We start from the raw sequence: 21239 nt of genomic DNA, 5'->3' as shown, positions 1-21239 counted from the left end.
CACCGTTGTCCTATCTGTGACAAGGGATTAAAGCGATCTATTATTCAGTCTTTTCTACGATAAACTCAATTACTTTTATGTATTCTTAAATCTGAAATTAATGTCTCACACTTAATATAAAATACGTTTCGCAGCAAAAACATGTTTTATAAATATTGTACCTAATTTTTTTTTCTCTTTTATTTGACGAATGTAGAACGTAGATAATTTTTTGACGAATAGATTGAGCATTTAAAACTGAAAAATAGGTAAAAACTATACACTTAATATAATTAAATTTGTGATTTTTAATAGAAGACATACATTTATTGTATTAAAGAATGTTCAAAAGATTATCGAAAAAATATAAGTAAAGCATTTTAACAAATTAGGCACGAATTCATCAATAGATTTTTTAACAGTTTGACATTCGTTTTCATCTTTACCTTCTATAATGTGTGAATCAATTATTAAAAGCAAGAAATTTCCTCTGATGAAAAATCTTGTCAGAGAATAATTTCATTTTCAGATATTGAGGAAAAAGTCATATTTCAATCATATACGAAATCTGATTTCGTTAAGAACTGATACATAAATTATCAGATTAAATATCCTACATTTTATGTTAATAAATGAAATATGAATGATAATACCAAACTGATCACAAAAGAGTTTTATGATTCTTCTTTCTAATTTCCTTCTATTGATTTTATCCTATCCATTAAAAAAATTAAAACCTTAAATTAAATCGTCATTCTGAAATTGTGTTTCAAATCAACAAGATCGTAAATATTAATAAAATACTTCAAACTGAGAGACATTTGTTTCAATTTATTGTATTTCTATGACATTTCACTGTTTGTTAGAAATTACAGCAAGCGAAAACTCTCCTTTCTATTTATTTTGTTATACCCTAAGGTAATTTCCAAACTATTTAAAATCTTGCAGATATTTTTCTCTGATAGACTACGAGTCGGAAGGGAAATTTACATCTTCCTCGACATTTGGCTCTTCAGACATTTCTGCTGATTTCGACTTTGATTTATTTTCCTTTTCAGCCACCTCATCAGTAGATTCTCCGATTGAAAGCCGATTTGTTTCCAGAATATCACGTGATTTGTATTCAGAATGTGATTGGTCCTCTTTTGCTGATAGTTCTTTCTCGGCTTCCTCTTCTTCTTTCGATAAAAGATCTGAAAATATCCACAGGATTTTTCTTTTAAAATAGAGGAAATAGAAATGCATAGAATTGTTTGAGGCATTTTTACTGCTTTACAAATAATACTTAAAGGAAAAAAATATCATTTGACTAATCATAGAATGCCGTTTCGAACTGTTTTAGTAATGGTACAACTTTTAACTTTACTTTTAAGCATGTCTGCTCTTTAAACTCGTATGAAAAGTCAAGACTATTTCCTGGATGAGCTATTTTGAAATGTTAACATTTAAGATTTCAAAAATTAAATCCACGAGAAAAGTTACTAATATGAGAAACTCTTTTTAAATGGGCCGGGATAGCCTGGTTTGTAAAGAGTTGGGCCCATATCCAAGAGATCGTGAGTTCGATTCCCACCGGCCTAAAACTCCCCGAGTATAAAATGAAGACTGGTGCACGCTAAATCTGTCTGAGTCCCAAAGTCCTCAAAGTTCTCATAACAAATCAATACCTGTGGGGGTACTGGATCGGAGATTGATCATGATCTGGTTCAGGTCTAAATTAGGATCTGCAGATGGATGGTGTGTGAATATATCCTCCCTGTTAAACGGACTGTGATGTGTGTGTAGTAGAAGTCGAATTATTGCCATAAATAGCGCCACTGGAAAACAAGAAGAAGAGCACCCCTCTGTCTTAAAAAAAATTGGCTAGTTAGTATTGACAAGTGGCGTAAGACAATAACTCTTTTTTAATTAAGATTATAGCATAAAGATTATTGTGATTTTCATTATTATCATATTTAATGGATATTTGAATATCGTAAATCATCAGAGTTTGACAAAGTTTGAAAAAACAAAAGCACATTTATTTAAAAAACAATTTTATGATAAACATTAAGAATATATGAAACGTAATAAAGTGTTCACTTACTTTTAACTAAATATAGATTTCAAACACAAATTTTAAAGCTTAATAGAAGAAATTTTTTCAAAAACTTTCCATGCCCATACTACAGCCAATAGAAGATTTCAGTTTTCTCACTGTTGTCTCAACCAAACCAGCATTTTAGATTGTTTTTGGGTCGTGGTAGCCCAGTGGTAAGAGAATCAAACTCCGGTCTATCCGAACAGGAGTTCGATCCTCGACCTACCGAGTACATGCGATACGTGCTCATAAAATCTGTTTAAACGAAAGTCCTGTGATCGGTCGTTGAACAGTACCTGGAGTACAGGGATCTAGTGAAAATTTCCTTCCCCTTCAGATCGATATCTAAATTTAGGAAGTGGACTCACGAATAAGTGTTGCTGCCATCTATTCATGGGTCTTTAAGCCAAGAAGTACGTCCACTTTTGCGGTGCTCTCTTGTCAAAAGATAGGTGCACCTTCCTGACTTAATTCGCTAAAGCCCAATGGCTGGATAGCTTGGCTTGTCCAAGTGTCATTAAAACAACAACAAGATTGTTTTTGGTTGAGTCCAATGCCTTCTTCGGCGACAGTAGGGGAGTCACGTGGTTCTGGTACATTTTCCAAGCACTCGGGTGCCTGTCAACTTAATTGCCCGACTCCGTTTGCCCGAAAACTCATTTTCCGACAAGTACGTTTGCCAGACAACTCATTCGTTAGTACATTTCCCTGACAAAAAATTACGAAATTTCTAACTAACTCACAAATATAATTGATCGAATCAATCATTTATTTTTGAAAAATACTAATTAAATAAAAAATATCTACACTCTTTAGTTCAGCCCTCTATTACAGCCACGTTCCCAGTGTAACAACTGATACAATAAGTACCGTTTTTCACGCATTGTTACTTTCACGCCTCTTAGAATGTTCGCACTGAACAGTCAAACGCAACCAAAGTTTAGTAATTTAATTCCAAAAAATCTTTTTACCCTACAACCCAATAAATGAGAATCATCTTAAAATCCCTTTGAATGAAGGAAAAATAATGCAGCCTTTGGTTTCTTGACCAAGTGTCCATCATCTACAGTTAAAATAGCAATAGTATAATTAATATGAATAAGTTTTATAAACAATAGCGATAATTTTTTTTTTCTAAATGATAACGAAAATTAATTTTTAAAAACTATACTCATTTTCCTTACACACCAGCCCTGTGGGATTCATGAGTTGTCGGACAAATGACCAAATCCGGTAGCACATATTGAGGAACAATCGTCAATTAAGTTTATTTTTCTACCGTTTAGAGTCCATAAAATAATTTTAATTTTATCTCGATTAAAATATTTTTCTTGGTTTGTTTTTTAATTTTAAAACTTCTCGAAAATTGTTATTTAAAGTTCAAAAAAATGTTTTTACCTGAATTCAATATTCTCCATAAAAAAGAAGGAAAAAGAAACTTTAAAAAAAGGGGGAAACGTTCCTTTATTAAAATTCTAAAGGCAAAATCAGAAAACATAAAAAATTTCTGATTCCTTGTCATCTTTTTCATCATTCAAACTTTTCGGATTTTTCTTATTCCTAGAGTTTTAAATCGAATAAAAATTAAAAATCATTTCTTGAAGAAAAAAATTTCAGTTTTGTTGAAACTTTTTGACGTAGATTATTTTTAAAGGAATAAAAAAAAAGAAAACACTTCAGTGTAAAAATAACATTATTTTTATTAGCACTTTAAAAATAAAAAAAAACATTTGCGCTTCATTGTTTTTCTGTTTCATTACATCGCACTTTTTTTTATAAATCAACCAATATTTCTTTTAACTATTTATTAAAAAAAGGATAAAATACCAAACGGTAATGCAAAAAAAAATTAAAATAATAATTTACTTTCTGTTTATGTCACTAACAAACTTCTAAACGACAGTTCTCAAAAAAGGTTTGTTTACTAGGAAATGAAAGTACAAAACTGAATGTAATATGTAGTCAACAGGAAAATAGCTTTGCAAGCATGGCCTGGATAGTCTGGATGGTAATAATAAATAAAACGTGATTTTTCTTTCTTATTGTAAACTGTGCAAAGATTGCCAAAAAACAGTTTAGCATTTTAAAAAGAAGTAGAAAAATAAATTTTTGCCAGGAAAATTGAATTAAAATTTTTGCCTAGTATTTTGGAACAGGCCTTTGGAAGTAATCTGTTATTTTTATAACAGGTATGATTAAATAACAGGTTCCAAATACCTGTTCCAGAAAATATTGGACATCTCTACTGGATGGAAGGGCGTTGGAACCGTTGGGCGTTAATCTAACGTTGAATCCATGTCACGAAGTCCTCCATGTTCTCATAGCAAATCATACCTATTGGTCCTGAACTGGAGATTGATCTTTCTTTGGTTCAGGTCAAAATTACAGGTCTGTGAATGAATGAATGGATGTATGAGTGCGTCCGCCTTATAAACGTAATGAGACGTGTGTGTGACTGAATTAGTATTTTTGACCATAGATGGCGCCACTGAAAACAAGAAACGTACCCTTTGCCTTAAATACGTTTGGTTTCACCAAGCAGGCTTTCTGAATTAGTAAGTGACATTACAAACAGCTTTGCCATTTAGTAAAAAAATAAAAAGATGGGCTCAAGCCAATAAAGAACTTGAGAATTCGGCTTTTTAAGTACGGTCGGCTTAAAAACTTCGAAAAATAGAATTCTGATGTGTTTTATAAACTTTGTAACACTGTGCAAAAGTTGAAATTCGAGTACTTAAATATTTTTCCTATTCTTAAACCTTTAAGTATATCCTTTTAAGGTATCAAAGCACCTTTTAAGCAAAGAAAAGGAAAAGCGACTTTTAAACTCATAATATCTTAAACACTTGAAGAAATAATGTTTATTTGTTAACTTATGGTTGAACAAACGAACTTAAACACTTAACAACCTAATGAAACTTACATATTTTATTTTCAATGTCCTGCGCATCAGTTAATGATAATTTAGATGGACTTCTTCTCTTCTCCTTCCTAAACTGGACATTGGCCTCTAATTTTTTATTAAATTTGCTGTCCAGTCTGTGACCTGCTTTTAGCCATTCAAATTGGGCAGCTGCCTTCCTTTCCCAAAACTCTTCATTCTGAAATTTAAAAAAAATTACAATCAAACAATGTATGTTTCCCTACGGGCACATAATCATAAAAACATAAGGAAAATATAATGTTTAAAGTACTTGTAATACATAAAAACTTTTCTAATAAACCCAGAAACGATTACTCATTCATACTACACAGCCTTAGAAACCATTGGTGAATATACGAAATCATATGTTCTTGTATTAATGCCAGTAAACGACACAGTAATGTGGATTCTCAACATGTATATCAGTGGTTACCATATGACGGCCCGCCGGACGCATCCGGCCCGCGAAGTTCTTTTCTGTGGCCCACGAACTAAAATATATTAGATGTCATTTTTTTACGGACAATTTTCATAAAAAATCTATATGGGTTTAAAATACTTTTCTTTCGTTAAAAAAACCTAAGTTCTTCGTTTCTATAAAATTTAACATACCAACGGTGCAAAAAAAAATTTCTCAGGTTTTGCATCGAAAAAAATTTTTTTTTCAAGAGGATATTTATTATTATTTGCTATTCAATACTTTTGTTTTGTACAATTGATAAAAATCTGACAGTAATATTTAATGTTCCTTCAAACATTAAAAAGTCCTATATAAAATTTTGACAAAGTTGCGGCCCGCCCTTTGACCGGTGTTTTTAATTGCGGCCGCCGGTCTCAAGCAAGTAGGAAACCCCTGATGTATATGATTATTAAAGTAATTTTTCACACATAAATTCTTACTGACTTCTTTGTTTTACTTCCTAGGTATATATTTACATGGTTTATAAAGCAATATTTTTCTAAATTTTGAAACGCAATTTAACAAATATAAAAGAACTGCTACCTGACAAAACCGAGTAACATATTTGAAATTAACATACAAAAAAAGTCAACTGCTACTTAGCGAAAAAAATATATGTTCATTGAAAAGATCTTTGTTATATTTACTTGCTAAAGGGTAGAAATAGCTTCATTTATGCAACCACTATTGAAACCCTTAATTCACATTTCTAAAATATGTCGTAAAGACTTTTTTTTAGAAAAAAATCGTTTTTAATAGTTTCAAGTGCTTAACTGCCATCTATTTATTAACACTAGAAAAACGGAAAATTAGTATATACCTATATTGTCCAAAGGCAGTCAAAATGACTGGATTGTGAATATTTAAATAAATTAGTTTAAAATTAATTTTTAAAATTTTTTACATTATTTACAGTCATGTAACAAGTTATTTGTAAATATTAACAGTAAAAAAAATTATATGTTGTACAAAAAGTCACAAAATTCTAAGAAATTGTGTCATTATATACATCATTGTTCTTCCAATTGAAATTAAAAGCAGTCAAAATGACATCCTTAGGCAATCTAGAGTTAACTATATTAATTAATTTTTTGAATTACTATATTAGCTAAGGAGAGATACATTAATTAACTAAGAAGAAGATTATTTAACTATATTAACTAATCTTCTAATTAAATTTATATTAGTAAATCATAATTAAATATTATTCCACTTGAAAAATTCAACTTAGAATTTATTAAAAGAATCAATATTTATCATAGCGCTCCCTTTATTATTTTAGCTCCTCCAATTCGAAGCCCACTTAAAAAATTAACAGTGGTGTTTTAATTTTTCAAACAATAAAAAAGTTCATTAACATTGAATGAATTAATTTTTGAGCCATCCATAATAGGATTTCAAATGGATTACTATTACAATTGCAACCAGTATTAAATATTGCAGCAAAAACCATTAAAAAAAGTTTTCTATTCTACCATAACATTTTATTTCCAAAAGGAATATCACAACCACGTATTAAAAATATAAAAATGTATTTATTCGATATGCATACATTAATCATGAAACACATAACAATTACATCATGTCTTTGTGTTGCCGTTTGGTAGACAAAGTTCTGAAATGTGAATGAGACCTCTTATGTCGTAAGCAGCTAAATGAATTTTCCAGACAAAAGCAGACTATAAAGAAATTCTAAAACAATAACATAACAAGCTGTTGAAAGATTTACAGCAACTTCAATATTCTTTTGTGTCTGTTGTATGTGGAAGAATTAAGTGACAATCATTGTAAATTAGAAAACAATGCCTTCAAACATTTAATTTGATAAATTTCGCAGCATTCCTTTGAAATGAATTTTTTTTAAATGTCTCTGAAATTATTAATTTTCATTCAAATGCATATTTTTTCTGAATATCTGTAGTTAATAAATTTTATTTATTTAAACATAAAATACGTTGGAATAAGAAATATTTGTGCAAAAGATTTAACTGTGTGCTAAATTTTAATGAGATATCAGCTTATGTATGCGTATATATATGATAATTCATGCACGTAGTTCATTCTTGGGATAGCCTGGTCAGTAAGGCGCTGGACCCATGTCCGAGAGTTCATGGGTTCGAACCCCACCGGCCAAAGACTCCCCGTGTAGTAAAGTGATTGATGCACGTTAAATCTGTCGAGTCGCAAAAGTCCTCCATGTTCCCATAACAAATCAAAACCTCTGGGGGTACTGGAATAGAGATCGATCGTTCTCTGATTCAGGTCAAAATTACGAACTGTGGATGTATGAATTTGTCCGCCATAAAAACGGGTGCTACGTATGGTCGATGAAGTCGATTTCTTGGCCATAGATGGCGCCACTGGAAAACAAGAACAATTGCAGCTCTCTGCCTAAACAGGCATACGTCAACAATTCATGCACTTAATTGCACATGAGAACAAACTTTTTTCTGCTTTCTGTTCTATGAGATTTTTTAACGAATCTTGGATATTTTTAGATTGTCAAATCTGCAATTGGTTTCTCTCTCCAATCTACAGTTTTTTTAAGTGGTCTTTTTAGTTAATTTTTTATGGCAATGTACAAGTTTAAAAACGCTATATACAAGAGATCGTCGTATAAATGTTGCGACAAACTTCTAAAGGAGTTAGGACAAGTCATCAGAAGTAAAATCGCATAGGAACCCATGCCCGGAAATGTCATCATACGCCATTAGAGGAGCTGACCCATTAAGAATTGCTTCTTTTTGTACTTCTGAACATATCACAATAGTGAAGCACTCCTAGTCGCACGCGATGGTGTTTCTGAGCATGTGTTTCTATGCAATTTTAATCTTGATTATGTGCCCTAACTCACCTAGAAGTTTGTCACATTTAGATTGCTACCATCGATTTATTAACTATATTAACTAATTTTTTGAATTACTATATTAGCTAAAAAGATAAATGTTAGTTAACTAAAAGTATTACGCTATTCCTTGTTATATATAACGTTTTTAAACTTGTACATTTTTACAAAAAACAGACGAAAAAGGGCATTTTAAAAATTCTGTAGCTTTAGGTGAAAAACTAATTTCAAATTTGTAATACGCACAGGAATTAGGTAAGAACAAGTATTTGTATACATGCAACAAAAAAATTTGTTCCTCAATGTTATTTTCATTTATTTTAAATGAATGAAAATGGAATGATATAATACAATGTGTGTGTAAAACTCTAAACCAAAAATGTGCTGATTTTTATTAGTCTCTTTTAATTAACTTAGCCCATCAATAGGCAACACCAAATATTATAATGATATATAAAAAGTGGTTTTATGAAAAAGGAGATAACATATATATGCTTAAAATGAATGAAACAGGAATAATATAATTCAATATGGTGCGTAAAAACTGTAAACCAAAAATGTGCTGATTTTTATTAGTCTCTTTTAATTAACTTATCCATCAATGGGCAACAGCAAATATTATAATGATATATAAAAAGTTGTTTATGAAAAAGGAGATAACATATATATGCTTAAAATGAATGAAGGAGGAATAATATAATACAATATGGTGTGTAAAAACTGTAAACCAAAAATATGCTGATTTTTATGAGTCTTTCTTAAAAAAAAAAACTTGTTTTTGCAAAAAAAATGCTAACAATGGAAAATTAGTGTCTTCATGACAGATATAGACAAAAATTGCTAATAAAAACACATTATTAAGATATTCAAACTAATTTTAAATTTGAGAAAGCTGAAGGAAATATTCCTTCTTGATTTGATTAAATTCTAAGACATAAGAAAAATATTCAAATAAGAATGAAGTTTTCAGGAATACTTTCAGAAAATAGTATCAAAAGAATTTTTAAATACGTAATCAGTTCCCCATTAATCTCATTAAAATAAAATGCGTATGTCACATTTTTCACTATCATTTCTTATCAAATAAAGATCAGAAAAAGAACAGCATTGCAAAAAATGCGAAAAAAATACAACAAAAAAATAAATAAATCTAGGAAAATAACGAAATTGAAGCAAAATGCAATCACACTGACATATTTGTAAATGAAGAAAAATGAAATATTGGGAAAAAGTGACATTTTAAATTATGATTTTTAATGACAAAAAACAGAAAAATGTCAGTTTTTTTCTTTGATCTGACTGTTTTTAAAAGAAAAGATATTTAAAGTAAAAAGTGTTAATTATTATTAAAAAAATTGATAATGACAATAGTATTTACACTTCTTAATAATGATGAATTACAATTTATTTAAAAGAATATGTTGCAATTTAATTTTTATATACGTATAAATCAAACAAATTTTATTTAAACCGCGTGTTTTTTAATCACCGGTTAATATTTAGAGCCATATTAGGTTTTTACATTTTATTAACAATGAATTATAACCAATGACTTCGATACTTAATTCAAAGAATGCCCTGCTACTTTATTATTTTTGCTATTATAAGAAACTTTGTTAGTTTATTGATAATATTATTCAGATTGCATCAATCAATAACGATAATAAATTCAATAATTCCATACCTTTTAGTATTTAGAATTTGCTACTTGGAGCAATAAAATACAACAATAGGAGGATTATGTTTTACTGCGCGCTGCTTAAAAAACAAGAAATTTATTCTCATAAAAGTTTAAAAATAGTTACAAATTTCATCAAAAGATGGCATTACGAACTGATAAAAACAATGACGTAGTCTAAGAACAAAGTTTACAGATACAAATATATCATTCTAAATTATCTAACATGCAACAGAACCAGCTGTTTAAATAATTAAACAACGTACTCAAATTTTTTGAAAACGTTGTTCGAAGAAACAACGTGACTCAGTCAGAGGAAAAGTAACCCTATGCAATCATTTCTATCCGGAATAGTTTTGCATTCAACCGAACTGGTTGTTAAAACAATAAAACAATGTTTGAAATAAAACATTGCTTGCAGCAACAACATGGAGCAGTCTGAAGACAAAGTAACCGAAGAAAATATTGCAATTTTAAAATGGTCTGACCTGCAACATAACTGTTTTTATAATCATTTTTAGTCGGAAGCGCCATTTATTGTTGCACTTTGCAACTAATTTCGAAACTTTGTAAAAAAAAGAAAGTAGATGCGCTTCAATGCAAAACGCAGCACATCGTACATTTCCGTCTCCTGTTTTTCTTTAATTTTTAAAATCTTCAATCATTTTATGAGGCACATGGTCCTGTATTGCGCTAATATTTTAGACAACCATCATTTGCACTTTCGTATTGTATTATATATTTCCATAACCCAAGATGTTTCACTCATTTGGGCTTGGACCAGGTATTCTGTAATTTTATTAAAATAATGGTAAGATGAGAGTAAAGATTATTATTTTTTTCGGGGTTAGTGCACTCCTAAAAACTTCAAAGACGAAATATTAAAACATATCACCTCTACTCGAAATACAATCGTCTCGGAATGGTACTTTTGTAACCAAGACTGAAGAGTAAAAAGAAAAACTATTTTTTATTCTATTTTACACGGCTTTTCCTTCTAAGAAACTTTATAGACAAGGAAAAGAAAACACAGTTATAAGACAAAGATAAAAACTACATTTTTAAAATACCTGCTTCTTCTTTTCAATCTTCTTTAACTCTTGTCTAATTTTGTACTTTTCCTGTTTATCTTTTTCAGTTTCTTTCATTTCTTTTTCTAACTGTTTTCTCTTGTTGTCGTGCTGGAAAGTGATTATAATTTATTATCATAATCGTGTCTTTTAAAACATATTATAAATGAATAACTTTGTAACACTAGAAAATATTGGAAATCTTGTGAGCAATTTACTTTGTCTCCTTCTCACTGTTAATTTATTTTTATTACTTCTCTTTCGTATAAGACACAGTTTCCAGCAACTTTTAATTTTCTTACCTTAATTAATTATAATCGTAAATTTTCATTACCTGTGATTATTATTAAGGTACTAATTTTGGAACTAAATTAATTAATAACTCGCTAACATTGTAACACTGGAAAATATTTAAAATCTTATGAGTGATTTAATTCATCTTTTTCTCGCTGTTAATTTACTTTTATTACTTCCCTTTTTATATAAGACATAATTTTAAGCACCCTTTTTTATCTTAATTAATTATAATCGTATATTTTTATCCCCTACGATTATAATTAATAAAGGTACTATCTTTGAAACTAACTTAATTAACTACGTACTAACTTTGTACCCCTTAGTATTGGTATGGAGCTAAATTAACTACTCACTAACTACTTAGTATCACTGAAAAATATTTAAAAACTTGTGGACGATTTATTTTGTATTCGTCCTTTCTCGCTATTTATTAAGTTTTGTTGCATTCATTTTTGTAACAGCGCAGTTTTATTTTGTTACGTTAATTAATTATGATCCTATGTTTTAGTCTTGAATTGGGCTCTGTATAATCGCATGAAACGTTTTTACTAATAAATGGTAATTTATTGTAATAGTGGTATGTACAAGGTCAAATGTTGCCGTTTTACATCCTGCAATACTCTGTTTTTTGTTTTTATACTCCAAAATGACTAACTTACAAAGATGTGATTGCAAACAGCAATGTACCTTTTACTATCATATGCCGTTTGCTATAGTATTGCTACTAAATACAATACAATTTATCTTTACTATGTAATTTTTAGAGTTTTTTTCATTTTTGAAATATTATACATAATTGTACAAAGAGCATCGACTAATTTCCAGGACTGGTTTCATAACTCCTGAAATTATTCCGTGGATTACATACCCATTAAAGCACTCATGTAACAATGACTATCGAGTTTCAAAAGTAAAACTAAATTTGAAAGATTTGTATTTGAACTAAAGTTTCTCAGTTGTAAATATACTTTCAGAATCATTCAATATAGTGACTAACGATATGTTTTTAGTTTTTTCGATACGTTTAGTTATTAAAATGTCAACAAATAAAAAGCAATTTTGCCTCACTCTTGATATTCTTATGATAAATTACATAATGATAAACTAATGATAAATTAATAAAAGATTAATTACTAATTAATGATAAAAAAAATTTAATTCCTACTAAAATAAGGAAAATGTGTTAATAGCTTGTGCATTTTGTTATAGTTTCAGTTAGTAATAATTAAATCTCAAAAATTGGTATTGTGACTAGCGAAACATTTAGAAAATCTTTCTTTTTTATTTCAATAAAGAAGCATGTCAAAAAAAATTTGAACATATTTCGTAAATCGCTATAAAAAGGCCCTGTAAATTATGTTTGAAAAGTTCGATTTGATGTTTAAAACCCTAATTCTTAATGATTTTTGTTTTATTATTCTACAAATATTTATAAATTACACTTTTAAAAGTGGCTCGGTTCAAAGTTGATAAATCAGTACCATGATCCCTAATAAAGTGGTACAAATTAAGAGCAAATTCAAAAAAGTATTGAATTGAAGCTAAATTGAACCGTAGTATTGTTTAATCAAGTTTGGAAAGCATGATATAAGCTTATATCAAGGCTCAAATTAGGATCATATTGAAGTTACAACTGACTTGAATAATATTTATGGTTCAAGGTGTTCCAAACATTTTAACAGTGAATAATAAAAACTTACATCATATTTTGCTTCCAAATGATTTGCGTAAATTCTTTCATATCTCTGCTTGTTGTTAGCAGTACGTTGGGCATAATGAAATTTTTTTCGCAACTGAGCATTAAGAATTTTTCGTTCTCGCTCTCTTTGTTTAGACATTGACCTGCAAAAAAAGTTATTTAGACATTGACCCGCAATAAAAGTTATAGAGAAACTTTTAATACAAATAAAAATGATCAAATGCTTTTACACTAAGATGATACTTTATTATGACCGCCCATAAGTATTCCGTTTCGCCACTTTTTGGCATTTAATACAGTCATGATTCTTCTTCGTATGGAGTCAACAAGATGTTGTTGCGTCCTTCATGACACGTTCATATTTCTTTCCTGTTGTGTAACATTTGATTTTTCTAGGCATTTAGTCATATTGATTCGTGTTACGTCCATATAACTTTCCAATGTTCTGAGACTAGATTCTTCTGTACATGGACTCAACGAGATGTTGATAGGTCGTTAATGGCATGTCCATATCACTTTCCTGCAGGGTGAGATTCAATTCTTCTAGGCACTTAGTCAACAAGTTGTTGATAGGTCATTTTTGACCCGTCCTAATGGTGTGGAACTAGTTTTTTCTAGGCATCAATTCAACCAGATGTTGATAGGTACTTTGAGGCAAGTTCATGTCACTCTGAAACGGTAAGACTACATTCTTCTAGGCATGAAGTCAAATGTGGTGCAGATAAGTAGTTTATGGCAAGGTCATATCACTTTCCAATAGTGTGAGACTAGATTCTTTTGGGCATGAAGTCAAATGTGGTGCAGATAAGTAGTTTATGGCAAGGTCATATCACTTTCCAATAGTGTGAGACTAGATTCTTTTAGACATGAAGTCAAATGTGGTGCAGATAAGTAGTTTATGGGAAGTTCATATCACTTTCCAATAGTGTGAGACTAGATTCTTTTAGACATGAAGTCAGCTTTGATGCTGATAGGTTGTTTGAGTGCACGTTTGTATCATACTCCGATAGTGTGAGGATAGATTCGTCTATAAATGGTGTAAGCGAAATGTTGAAAATCATTTGTGAGACGTTCACATTCCATTTTTGATAATGGATGACATGATTCTTCAGTTTGAGTCAACAAAGTATTTGTAGCACGTTTGCGGCATGTTCATATTATTTTGCAATAGTGTGAAATTGCATTGTCGTTGACGTGGATGACAGATGTTAATTTTAACTTACCCAAAAATTATGCATCCTCGGGAGTATGGGGGCCAAGGTGAAGTTGCGGCTCAATTATGCTCGCTCCTCAAACTACTCCTGTACAATTGACTTCCATGTGACAATGACGTTTTACCCTTACCATTACCTTACCTGTTGAAAGTAGCTATTTGGTAAAACCATTAGGATTGCAGGATATGATAGGTCAACAACGGTGTTTGGATACGTTGTTTTATTTAGACTACCATGAAACGGAATTAATCTCCGTTATCCGTAGCTCTCTAGCAAATAGAGAAAACCAGAAAATATTGAGAGATGTTATAGTACAATTGCATAAAAAGTGATCCTAATAAGTGGTAGCTCAATATAAAGGGAAACGTATCAGCAGTAAGTAACAGAAATACCAGAAAAAATTTTCTGGTTAAAAACTTTCATCAGCTCTAAAAAATTATTTCGCTGCTAGTATTCTTTTTAAATACAGTTACAAAATGTTTTAATGCTAGTACGGTATAAAATTAAATCGTATCTTGAAAGTATTACTTGTAAATGTGTTACTTAAATGTGTTACTAAAACTAATGCTTTTGAGACAAATTTCTATTGAATTAATTGCTTATATAATTTACAAAATTGAAGCTTCTACTATTTTCTATCTCAATCTTTTTTTTACAATTTTGCAGTATTTTTCTTTGAATGACGATAAAGTACAGTAATATTCAGAAAATAAAAGATTTTCTAAAGAAATTAATCATTATTCATAAAATTATCCTACATTTTCTAGAATTAAAATGGCTGAATTTTGTAATGTTGCATTTAAAAGATATTTTACAAAATTTTATAAGCAATTACATATGTCTTATTGAAAAAATAAGCTTAAATTTAAACAACCTTTTACAAATTTTGCTACCTAAAAAGTTGAAATTGGTATCCTATTTAAGATATATAATGGAAGTTGTATGATTAAACAGTAAAATACAATTCTTGATATTTCATAAATTTAGAACAGATAAGAACTTCTTACACATTACTTTCTAATTTGATTAAGGCACATAGCTGTCGTAATGTAGAGATGGGGTTCGATCCTGTGGCTTGAAGCGCAACCAGCTTTCGATCAATGGGTACCAGCTTATCTGGGAAGTAAGGACAGCCTGTGCCCAATGCTGACCACTTTGTTATAACCATGCCGTTGTTCACGAAATTCAGGAGCTTTAAATTCCGAAACTCCCCTGGCCCCCAACAAGCTGAAGCGGAATGCTTTACTTCCTAATTTAATTTATATAAATTGTATTCATATACTCGGTATTCCCTAATCATCACCCTTGATAAATATTTTTAAATTTCAAACCAGAAATAAAATCAAAAAGCATACACAGTGGTATTTAAGCGAGGGAGAAACAAGAAAACTATCGAAATCAAATGATTCATGAAGAAGGAGAGATAAATGCAAACAGCAAAACCTGTTTGTTTATCGGATAAAACGGAAAAGAAATGAAAAATCGTGATTAGAAACCACCTCCAAGTTTCAACGGGAAATCAAACTTATTTTGACACTTTTTTACCCTGCCTTCCTCATTAGTGTTTCGTAGGATTCCGATAGTATTTTTATTTAATTTATATAAATTGTATTCATATACTCGGTATTCCCTAATCATCACCCTTGATAAATATTTTTAAATTTCATACCAGAAATAAAATCAAAAAGCATACACATTGGTATTTAAGCGAGGGAGAAACAAGAAAACCATCGAAATCAAATGAATCATCAAAAGGGAGGGATAGATGAAAACAGCAAAGCCTGTTTGTTTACCGGATAAAATGGAAAAGAAATGAAAAATCATAATTAGAAACCACCTCCAGGTTTCATCGGGAAAACAAACTTGTTTTGACTTTTTTTTTACCCTGCCCTCCTCACTAGTGTTTCGTTGGATTCCGATAGTATTTTTATTTCTTTTTCTGTATAATATGAACTTTTTTTTCTTTCAATAAGCATGCAATTTGGATTTCAATTTTGTCAAGAATTTTTAAAATATATATAAAGGGTGAGGATTACGGACTATCTTTCATAAAATTTCATTTTAGTTGATATTTATGACACTTTCTTTGTTAGAAATAAAATATCCGAAGAAACTGTAGTGAAAAGATCTACTTATTATTAGAAAAACATCATTGGACTCAAAAATTAAATTGGAAAAAGTCAACGCGTTTTGAACTCCCAATATCAGGACCCACCAAAACAAGAATCCTGTATGCAACAGCACTTTTATCCTCGTTTTAGTTTGTCTTGATAATGGGTGCCGTGTTTTGAGCACTCTAAATTTTTTTCTTAATAATTATTAAAGCTAATAAATTTTTTTTCATTGGCGCGTTAACCTTCCTTGTTAATCACATCTACGGGAAAACAGTGCTGACTTAAAATATTCTCAGAGATTTACGAATCATGAATTTAATTCCCCCTTTAATCGGGCTAAGAATGTGAGGATTTCATGGTTTTCCTCTCCGTGTAACGCAAAAGGGCGTTAGTTCCATAAAAAAGTCCTCCACGAATTGTAGTTTGTCTCAATGCTTAATACAAGTGTTCCCTTGTCTTCAGAGTTGTGTTCAAAATAACAAGTCTACGTAGTTGAATTTTGATAGTAGTATGGGTCAGCTGCTTATCACCGGTTATAAAATAAAAATCACATCAATGCCTAATTGTTTTCTTTTCCTCACAAACATATTCCTCGTCAAGCTTTTGTCAACGAATTATTGACTCCTATTGGTTAAGCGCTATGATTTATTGCTTACTAGTATAACGGAAAAATTAGCTTGAAGCACATCGGATTTATATAAGTATAAGAAAACGGAAAGCAGAAAAATTAGTATCATTTATTACCCTTCTCTTATTGTTGAGACTGCATTTTTCAAGTAAGTCCGCATCTGAACTTGAGTTCTCACGTTCTTTTCTTTCTCTCTTTCATCCTGCAATTCTCTCTGCTTCTTATAATGCTTTTCTCTCTTTCTTTTATCTTCAACATCCTAGTAATAAAAAAAAACATTAAAGCAGATAAGTTCAAAATGAAGAATAAAACAAAGGAAAATGAAAGACATATGAAAAAGGGGGAAATAATAAGTAAAAAAACAAAAAAAACAACAGTTTTAAATAAAATAAAAAAAAGGATGAAATTTTATTTAAAAAACCGGGGAAAAAAAGATATAATCTTTTCATCATTCTTTTCACACTTATATATATATTGAGCTGTCATAAGGAATAAATGGGGTTCGATCCCCAGTGGTGGCTTGAAGCACAACCAGCTTCAGATTGATGGGGGCCAGCTGATCTTGGAAGTAAGGACGGCCAGTGCCCAATGCTGACCACTTTGTTACAATCATATCGTTGGTCACGAAATTCAGGAAACTCCGAGACACNATATATATGTATATATATACATATATATGTATATATATGTATATATATATATTTTTTTTAAGGCAATCAAACTGGTTTCAAAGTTTTCTGTCTCACTATTCTCAGTAGTGATCCGTTAGGTTAATAGAATATTTTTACTGAAATCATCAAGACTGTATCAATACCGGAAATAACAAGGAGGAGATAAAAGATGATTGTTGACATCCAAAAATCCATTTTTTTCTTTTTTGCATTTATTTTCTTTATCAGGGATTTTGATGAGGTTCTAGATTCTTTCTATACTTATTTGCATACGTTTTTTTTTTACTTAAATTTTTCGAAAGATGTAAAAGGCAGTCTTTACGAAAATGCATTCCTTCTCGTTTCCTTTTTTCTTTTAAATGACATTAATATTTCTAAGTTATATTGAGACACAATTAGATATTGTTAACAGCATAAAAGTATCGTAAAGGTTAAAATCTGGAAGAAAAAGCTTTTTAATGCATCGAGCACAGCATTTTTGCTGTTGTCTACTTTTTTTCATTATTTTTTTACCTCAACTGCTGATAAACTCATTTTTTTGAAATTTTGTCGAATAGAAGTTGGTTATAAACAGAAGATAAGTTTTTTCAATTCATCTAGTCATGTGACTGAGTCTTTTTTTTTAACATTAATAAAGATCAAATCATTCCAATATTAAATAAAATTAGATTCCAAAATAAAAACAAAATTCCATGCCGCATTTTATTTTCTCTTTGTCATATTTATGAAGAAAAATAGTAAATCATTCCAATATTAAATTAGAAATATTTTAAAGCATAAGCAATTGTATTCATTTCCCATTGCGTTTTTAACACAGCAAGAAGACAAGTACTCTTAATTCGTTAACATTATTAACCCTATTAAAAATGAATCCCCATTATTATGAAAAATACTTCTAAAATAGCCGTTATTCCACTTTTCAAAGATTGCTAACAGAGCTAGAGTTAAAATAAAACAGCATATCTTAATTATTTGCTTAGTTCATATTTTTTTAAGAAATGGAAAAGCATAACAGCTGCATGTAACTTTTTAGAATTAAACTTTACACACAGAAATTAATTTTTGAAGTTTCGAGCTTCTATTATTCGCATGTTAATTTCTTTCACTTCTTTTTAAATTGTATTTACAAAATACAGCTTTTCAATTACTCGTTTTGAAAACGCACAAACAAGCGATGCGTCGAATTTTGTTTTACAAACATTTAGCTAAAAAATTTTCTTTTGAAAATTAAAAAGAAGAAAAATGAATTAAGATTTCCCGCCGAATAAACAGAAAAATATTTCTTTGAGGTTAGTATAAACTACTCTAGCTCTTAAAATTAAACTAAAATTCCAACTTCTCAAAGGATTTTCTGCTAGACATAACTTAAATATTAACAGTCAAATGAATAAACATTTTATAAAAATGATTTTTTCGTTTTGAATTTGTTATAAACGGTAGTTTTCTATTTTAATAACTTTCAAAATCCAGCTATCTTATTTACGAAACTTGCTTGCTTTGTTACATCAAAATGAATATCAAAACTCAATTTTTTTTTTGAATTTGTAAGCGTGGAAATTGTTATTGTGTAGTTTAAAGAAAATTTTAATGGATTTGAACATTTTCTAAAATCGGAGTGAAATATTTTTTTTTAATTTTTTAAATTATTTCTGATAGATTATTCATGAAAGTATGTCATGAATATTTTTGTGGGATAAATGGAAAACGTTCGTTATCATAATTGTGATAATATGAACTTAAATTTGAAATTATTTTTACAAAAATAATAATTAATAACATTAGGTAAAAAAAATATAGTTAAGGTATTTTTAAAAAACATTTTATATAAAAAAAATTGTAATTGTTTATTTATATCTTAATGTTTTTTTTTTTTAATTATTTCTGGTAGATTATTCATGAAAATATATCATGAATATTTTTGTGGGATAAATGGAAAAAGTTCGTTATATCATAATTATGATAATATGAACTTAAATTTGAAATTATTTTTACAAAAATAATAATTAATGACATTAGGTAAAAAAATATAGAAATAAGACATAAATAAAATCTTAATAATTAAAATAAAAATTAAAATGTGTGTTTGCAGAACAGCACTTCATCAGGGGACACAGGCCTGCAAACACACAGGAGCCTTTCTGTTGTTAGTGGATTAAACCAAAACTAACAGTGCCCCCAGGCCCCTTAATGAAAAGACAAAAATATAACTTTTACAGCAATTTAAAAGCACTAAAAATCTGAAAATGAATCACGCCTAAAAGGTATAAAATTTAAACCAATTAATGAAACGCCTTCTTCAAAACACAATATAAATAAAAGTAAGTAAATGAAAGTTACAGTTAATAAAAGTAATAATATAAAAATATTCCGAATCAGTAAAAAAATATAGTTAAGGTATTTTTAAAAAACATTTTATACAAAAAAAATTTATATTTGAGAAAAATCATTGCTAATTGATATCATAAAAATAGATAAAGAAAGATCAGGTATATTTATTGGAAGTAGTGTTAAACTAGTTTCATAAATTTCAAAAATAATATTAGTTATTGATCCAAAAAATAATTTCAAATATACTGTTTTTAATATGGATCGAAATGAATTGTGATCCACCAATTAGTCTTAATTAATTCATTAACACTTTCTCTCATAGTGTCACAAATGCTTGAGGGTGCAAATTCAGAACTGACTGCTGATTTTAAAATTCTTAAGGCCATGGATTTCAATGGTGGTGATAAAAGTGAGGTAATCCTACTGGATGTTTTGAAATGAAAAGATCATTTTAACCCCTTAACGATCGGTTAATTTTCAAGAAAACGGTCATAAAAGTGCCTTTTGTATTTGTATTACGTATTTGATTAGTGCTGATATCTAGTTTAAAATAAACCAGCTATCTACAATTACCTTAAAAATATCCTGGTACTGCCATCTGGTGTGTAAAATGAGAAATGAAATGTTTTCCGGTCAAGAAAAAGGAATTAGTTTTATTCTTATTGGCGCGTTACTACTGAACACTCCAGCCCATCAATATCACGGGAGCGAGAAATAGAGGGCGAAACCTCCTCGCACCGTCATTTTCACGGGAGCGAGAAGGAAGGGGTTAAAGTCTACCTGGAAAGCATGTAACCTTACGACAACCTTGTGTCGGAATTTTCTTTCTATTGTCACGAAAATATTTGAACTAAAAACCTTTTTTCAATAAAGCAAAAATATTGCAGTTTCAAACCTTTTATCCTAAAAGGATTAAAAATTATTTCTTAAGGCTTTTTTTAAAAACGTGTTGTCACTTAGGTAAAATGGTCACTTAGGTCCATAATGACGTTTTAGCTGACGTCACACCAGCTATAGGATCAAATTGCATTGTCCATTAAAATTTCATGACAAGGTGGATTTTAGCTGAGCATACAAGACGTTGCGAAAAGAAACCTTACAATTACCTAGATTTAAGATTATTTTCCTTGAGACTAGCTTTATTAAAGGATTTTTTCACTCTTGAAAACCCTAAGTTAACCTCGATTTAAGGTTTTTTTTATGGAAGGTTGCTTTCCAAGGTTTTGGATTAGGTAATGTACGTAGAATAGAGC

General features: G+C 29.7%; 1 protein-coding gene across 1 annotated transcript in view; it reads right to left on the bottom strand.

Moving 5' to 3' along the window:
- Positions 1-790: 790 nt before the first annotated feature.
- The window catches only part of LOC139426301 (probable serine/threonine-protein kinase kinX), a 31521-nt gene continuing 11072 nt past the window's right edge, over positions 791-21239 (bottom strand). Inside the window, exons 3-7 of the mRNA XM_071184546.1 lie at positions 17104-17246; positions 13033-13174; positions 11036-11146; positions 4983-5160; positions 791-1172 (exon numbers count right to left, since the gene is read on the bottom strand). Of these exons, the coding sequence (XP_071040647.1) occupies positions 946-1172; positions 4983-5160; positions 11036-11146; positions 13033-13174; positions 17104-17246 (801 nt within the window). The 3' untranslated portion in view covers positions 791-945. The remainder of the gene's footprint in view (positions 1173-4982; positions 5161-11035; positions 11147-13032; positions 13175-17103; positions 17247-21239) is intronic.

This window comes from Parasteatoda tepidariorum, chromosome 8 (assembly GCF_043381705.1).
Source record: "Parasteatoda tepidariorum isolate YZ-2023 chromosome 8, CAS_Ptep_4.0, whole genome shotgun sequence".
In the NCBI taxonomy this organism is placed as follows: domain Eukaryota; kingdom Metazoa; phylum Arthropoda; class Arachnida; order Araneae; family Theridiidae; genus Parasteatoda; species Parasteatoda tepidariorum.
Note: the sequence above shows the minus strand (reverse complement) of the source record. Positions and strands in the feature narration are given on the sequence as shown.